Raw genomic sequence first — 6,878 nt, forward strand, 5'->3', positions numbered from 1 at the left:
TCTGCACATTTCATTTGCCATCACTGATTAAATGTAACAGGCAGCTATGAGGATTCCTGATGGTTGGGTCATCAGACAGGGGCTATGTACAGATCACAGCATGGATATCAGATCATTAGCAATCCAACATTCGTGTAAAACTAGAAGGACTAGAATGGCAGCAGGTAGTGTGCACACATACACACACACACACACACACACACACACACACACAAACATAGTAAACCAATATTTTTCCCCTCTAATCGCATCTCGCTGTCCCAGTCTAATTTTATCCAGTTCGGCCACACATTTCATATGAGCTATTTATAGGAGTGGAAGCTTGGGTTTCATTCAATGCTGCTGTGGGCTGGCTGCTGGATCTCCCGCACATATGTGCCTGTGACTCTGCCTTCTGCCAGTGCTGTCCTTGAAGGCCCAAGATAGACAGTAGATGTTCACTAAGGTGCTGAGCACCTGTGGCACCCAGAGTCAGGAGGATCTGCTCCGTAAGTGCAATCGGCCCCTCGAGCTCTCTTACCTCCTCTTCCTCGTCAATCTCGAACACGTGGGATGGGAGTTTCTCCCCCTTCATCCCTTTGCTGGAAGAGAGCAAAGTGCCGAGTCATAGGGTGCTGCGTACACTGGAGTTCATCCACCGAACAATAATCAAAAATGCTCACATGAGCGCAGCAGAGTTTAATTACATAGAACTGTGCTCATGTTCATATTCAAGAGTTAGATACGATATGCAGTTGTATCGCTCTGTTTGGAGCTAGGTAGTTTTTACAATGCTCCATTTGAAATCGCATTTCATATGCATTACACCTTCACTATTAATGCTGGGAACATGTGGTGTTATTTTGACACTGCGCACCCTGAAACACTGTAGAACTATCATCTAAAAATTAATACGACGGCACCGTCAATAAACATTCAGATTAAGAGAAAACCCTACCAGGGCAGTGTGCGGAAACAGCCCGAGTAAGCCTCATAATTGTAGTTGATCACGTGCCAGTCGGTGTTGTACATCTTGATGCACTGCAAAACAGAACGACGTTGTTCGCTTATGGCACGGCCGCACCAGATGTACACATAAACCCACGGACAGTGCGGGGAGCTGGGATGCAGCTGCCTCGTGTGCCCGGTTCAGGGACACTGTCCTGGTCATGCAAGGCTCTAGTCATGGGACAGCACCCTCCAACGTACCTCCTTGGCAAACAGACTCTTCGCTTCTTTCTCTGCATTCTGAGGCACCGACGAGACCGTGGTTCTCCTCTGTCGTGCGATCTGGGATTCCTGCTCGCAAGGAGGCAAAGGGCAGTGTTAATATGGTTCTAAATGTAGGGCTTACTGCTTTTACAGGAAATGTCTGGTATGGTTGTTCCAATCTAGAGTCTTAGGCTGTGGAACATTTTAGTGCAGAAGGATTTGTTTATTTTTTTTACACAAGTAAAAATATCCAAAGTGCACGCAGGCTTCTTTCTCACCCATATAGACTAGACATTGTCAGTTCTGTTAACTGTGCTTGGCCTCTCAACGACAATTTGTACTAGGATTCATCTTAATCCACAATCTGCTAGTGTTGTAGTTACGTCAGCATTTTACAGTCACGTCCACACTGCCACGGCTACATCGCAGCATCGTAACTGAGGCTGTTTCCCCTGGACTCACCGAGACGTCATCAGCAGGCCAGAGCAACAGGTCTCTCTGAGGATCACTGTGGATCTGGGCCTTCCTCTGGAACACCACGTTTTCATAGTCCAGTGGTTCGATTATCTTTCTTTGTTCCTGCACATGCACAGACATAAGAGTATATATAGTATTAACAGTAGAAAAGTAACAGACATAGAATATGCCTGTAATAGAGGAACAAACAGAGTATATATAGTATTAACAGTAGTAGAGTAACAGAGTATAAGTGTGCAGATTTAAGTGTGCAGATTTAAGTGTGCATATTAGCTACACAGTTCCTATGTTTTGGTGTGTGAAAGGAGGAAGCAAACGTGAGTCTTCAACTGAAAGAGTTTAATGAAACAAAGACAAATATGAGTTAAACCTGCACTAAAAAGAAAAAAAGAAAGCCAACATAACAAAGGCGTGATAACCCAGGCAAGGGTATGAATGAATGAATGAATGAATGAATGCTCAACTTATATAGCGCCTTTCTAGATACTCAAGGTCGCTTTACAATTTTAACACAGGTACAACTCTTACACAACCAATCACACACTGGCGAGAAGCGGCAGCCAATTGCGCACAGCGTACTCTTTACCGGGATCCACAGCCCCCTGGGGGACTGAATGGGGTGCAGGAGGGGGAGAGAGAGGACAGACCCTAGTGACAGAGCACCATCCACCACTGGGCATACAAACACACACACATTCATGCACACACACTCAGACAACTGCTTTTATTGAACATGAAGACACACAGACACACTCAGGGAGAATTTGTCAGGGAATCAGGGAGGGCCAATTTACCTAACCTCCATGTCTTTGGACTGTGGGAGGAAACCGGAGACCCCCGAGGAAACCCACACAGACACAGGGAGAACATGGAAACTCCACTCAGAGTAGCTAATCTAGCTGAGGCTTAATATGACCAAATGGTGTGAATGTTTCATCTCATAATTTATCTCATAAAATGTATCTCATTAATCACATTAAATAAATAATTTTTAAATCATTTTATTTACAAACCTCATGCATGTGAATTTTTATTATTCATCACATGCTCGTATCGAGATGACAATGCAGATCTATCGGTCAGGACTACCACACTATGCCACTTACTAAGGACATTATACTAATTCAATAACAAACATAGTTGTACAATTATAATATCCATTGATGAGAAGAATTCAGCTATTTTTATTTTTAATAATCAGCTTTAGTAACCAATATTTCAAACACATGTACTATTAATCTATTACTCTAAAACACCCATCATGTCTCTGATACTAAGTCAAACCATCTATTTTTTAAGTTTTTGTGTTTAGCGATATTGGTTTGAACCTGGTGTGATTAATAATATATTAAGAGGAACTGCAGGACTGCTGTAGTTAGACATACTCACATCAGTTGTTGGACCCCATTAAAGGGTGGACCCCATTTTAGGGTCCAACATCAGCTAAAACATTTCCAGCTACCAAAAGTACAATACATTAAATAAGCCACTTACAAATATGTTTGTTAGCTTTGAGCACCCTGGCAGGGTCTTGCAAATCACTGACATGTATAGTAATGTGCTGTGATCATGTACTGAATTTCTTCAAAGCAAATGACTTCTCTGTCTATGAATGCTTCAATTCCAACATACTCTTACACTGTGAAGGTGAGATATGACCGAAAGGCAACTAAAACAGCGCACACTTACTTTGATACCGGATATGCAACCACGTCATTATCCTTGAATACCCCTTTCTCAAGCACACACATGCATGCATGCACGCACGCCCACACACACACAAACACACACACACAAACACACATACATACACGCACGCACACATGCGTGCACACACACGCACACACACACACACACAGAAGCTAAGCAGCTTCCTGTCTTGTGTCACAAGCATGAGCACAGAGGGGGCTAAAACCACAGCCAGTCTAATACAGCTTCCAACACTGGTCAAATTACAGGTCCTCACTTCATACTGCTCTCTCTAACTGTCTCAGTCTGATCCAAACAGAGACGGGCCCTCTCGCCGAGCCCAACACTAACTCGGCATACGGTAGCGGAATCACAGAATGTCAAAGCATACATTAAAGGGAAAAGAGTAGCACCGGCCATTGGCAGCCATCTCCAAGCATGAAAGGCGTTAACACTGATGTGTTATTACTTTCATATCCACATATTGCATCCTGACTGGGAGCCAAAATGGGCTACTACTTAGAATTTGTGACATGTCTGTCGGAGGAAAGTGTGACATGCACAAACAGGTATGCCACAAGAATGTAAAAGGCTAACTGCTCCCCCAGATGTTGATCTTGTTCCTGAGAGCTACATCTGATATGCATCAGGCCACTATGTATAAAACACACCTGCTGGCGCTAAAGCATCGTCATTTCAGTGAACCAAAGAAGTGTTTGAGCGTGAACCCCGTTTTATTTTCACTTTAGAGTTAAATCTGTACGCCTACGTATGGAGTGCAAATAAGAACAAAGTAGGTACAGATACAGTATGATGCTGTTTATTCAATATATGCTCATTAAATTTGTGAACATTGCTTTCACAAAGTGAAAGTTACATTTTAAAAGTTTTAAAAGTTATATTTAAAAAGTCTATATTTTGAATAAAGGCACACCAAACCCAAGTTTAGGCACAACATAAGAAGTGTGCCTTTTCCAGAAATGTAAACTCAAATGTAAACATGTGTAAAACTTTAGCATGCATGGTTGCCACACAAAACAACAATAAAAAAATACACAACAAATGCTGTCGTTAGTAAAAGGCCCAGGGCACACAGCCCTTGTGATGCCCGCATGAACTGCGCAGAGCCGGCGACCTCCACAGAGCTTTGGCTGTTTCCCTTCGCCTTGACAACGATTCCCAACCGGTCGCCAACAAACAGGACGCGACAGAGGATGAGTTAATAACTTCTTCAGCAAACTCATCAGGCTGAAGACACTGGCTGCAACCATTTATCCGCTACTTTGCCTGCGGCATTATTAGCTAACGGATTTAATAGCCCAACACACGGATGAAACGCACCACCCCGTCTGCATTAGCAGTGTGTTCATACATCTTTTTTTATATATGGACACGTCTATCCAAGCAAATGCGTTTAAGTGGGTATGCCCAACCAGATTGCTATATCTGGCCTAAAAGCGGAGAAGAACGAATAAACATAACGAAAGAAAAAGCACATAGTATTTTTTTCCGCACACAAAGGAGGCACCAGAAATGGTCCATGTGGTCTCCGCAGGCTTTGCCTACTGGAGGATTACAATGACTAACACCTCGTGCACTTAATCTCTGCCACGCAATCCCATCATTCTCAATGCACTGAAATAAATCAAATACGTTTTGCTGATGAGCCGAACTGTATTCCAGATGCTGCCAAGCTGGTATTTCGCTAACGTTATGTGAACCCAATCGCAGCATCAGCCCACTGCAAACGGGAAATTGTGGCTTGAGCTAGTTTGCATGTGTCAAGAATGAGGCAAGCGCCGAGAAAAATTAAACACAATAAATATTCCAACATATTTTATATATGAGATAATGAACCCGCTATTCTTTATATTTTGGAACATGCATGGGCGCCAGAGGAGCAGATAGCAGACAAGACGAGCTATTCTTACAAGTTACACGTTAACGTTAAGGTTACTAACCACAGCAATAGACGTCCGCACAGCCTCCGACACACTTTGCCGGAGCTCCGCTGCTGTTCCGGGTTTGCTCAGCCTTTTAGTAAATTTTCGTACTTCGGACATGTTTTATCCTTTAGATAGCTAACAGTTCCATCAATTTCGATTTGAAATCCGAGACATGCCGTAATCCCAGGTGCGATTCAGACAGATGTGGCGACCAGCGCGATTACTGAGACACGAACCTTTTCACGGGCGCTCCACCTCTCACGTGAGGTTGCCAGATAAAACTATAAGGCGTCAAAGACAAATGCGAGGCCCACAACTCCATGTAGATTGTTTTTATTACAACATTTTTTACATTTATTTTTATGTATACTTGGCTGGAGCAGTAACCTTAAACTAGATAATATCCTGAGGTTTAATTGCGAAAGGAAAATGTATATATTCGCATAGTCATTTAACAAGACATTTAAGGTTCATTTAACCAGAAATTATTTACCCTTGGTTTAACAATATTGAAAAAACTGACAATGACAAAATATTTGTAGAATATACGTATTTTTGTAAGGTAAATTCTAATTCAGAATGTGACATTGACATTTTTATACATTGGTCATGAAGTGACACCCTGTGGTATTGTTTGGTATGGCAAGATTTCAGCGTCAACCAGCTTCTGACGTACAGCTAGGTTTATACTTGACGCGTCGCGACCGGCACGAGGGTCTGCGCGGCAAAAATGACGCAATTGCGGTGGCTCCGCCCATGCGCGAGTGCCCCGCGCGCTATCGCGTCGCGAGGTAGTGCACCTCTCGATTTTTGTAACTTCGCGCGTGCTGCGCTTCAGCGCAATGAACAATCATGTTTGCAGGGTTCCTACACCTTAACAAAAGTGTCAAAATGGAACACAACTTTAAGATAAACACAAATATAAAGATATAACCACTGTAATAATACCTGCAGGTGGTTTTCTGAGTGGAGATACACAATTACCTGCAAAATCTTGTATCCACGGCACGGAAGTAATTTGGGGGGGGGGACTTTTTCAAAAGCCCCCACTTTTTCAAAAGCCGGTGTTGGGCCCCCCCAGTTTTTACGGTTAAAACCAAATATTTAAATAGCGACAAATCCATGTCCCCCCACTTTTTATTACAAAATTACGTCCATGCTTGTATCAACATAAAACTTATTTACTTATTATTCACCGATTTTCTGTTGATATGGTCAAATCTGAAGCGATGATGGAGAAACTGTATTTTACATGCAGCTCGTGTTTTGGCTTGCCATAACAAGTTTCATGTGAATCAACAGAGCATTGGTGCGTAGCAGCTGTTTAAGAACAAGATCTAGTCTTAAGTTTTTATTAACATAAGACATATTTTAATCCTCAAACCCATGAGTTATGTATGCATAAGAGCCCCCCAAGAGGCTTTTCAAGAATTAATAGTCTTGAAATAACGACCTAATACATTCAAACAAGTAATGAATTTTTAATAAATTATAGTAGCCTATCTGGAAATCAGTCATTTTTTTACATAAATATTTGCTAAGGCAATGGCATTAGTCATCATTCTGACAATACGC

The 6,878-nt window shown here is 42.3% G+C and overlaps 1 protein-coding gene across 3 annotated transcripts in view; it reads right to left on the reverse strand.

Annotated features, from left to right (window-relative positions):
* Nucleotides 1-5,545, reverse strand: part of dock11 (dedicator of cytokinesis 11) — a 51,329-nt gene extending 45,784 nt beyond the window's left edge. For 2 of the 3 annotated variants that reach the window (XM_076971950.1, XM_076971949.1), the window contains exons 1-5: nucleotides 5,319-5,545; nucleotides 1,654-1,770; nucleotides 1,189-1,278; nucleotides 938-1,020; nucleotides 521-581 (exon numbers count right to left, since the gene is read on the reverse strand). In XM_076971950.1, coding sequence (XP_076828065.1) covers nucleotides 521-581; nucleotides 938-1,020; nucleotides 1,189-1,278; nucleotides 1,654-1,770; nucleotides 5,319-5,420 — 453 coding nt within the window. In that variant the 5' untranslated portion in view covers nucleotides 5,421-5,545. Of the gene's footprint in view, nucleotides 1-520; nucleotides 582-937; nucleotides 1,021-1,188; nucleotides 1,279-1,653; nucleotides 1,771-3,357; nucleotides 3,527-5,318 lie in introns of those variants that run through there. The other variant, XM_076971951.1, reaches the window with a different exon arrangement.
* Between the last annotated feature and the right edge of the window lie 1,333 nt (nucleotides 5,546-6,878).

Source organism: Brachyhypopomus gauderio, chromosome 14, assembly GCF_052324685.1.
Source record: "Brachyhypopomus gauderio isolate BG-103 chromosome 14, BGAUD_0.2, whole genome shotgun sequence".
Taxonomy (NCBI): Eukaryota; Metazoa; Chordata; class Actinopteri; order Gymnotiformes; family Hypopomidae; genus Brachyhypopomus; species Brachyhypopomus gauderio.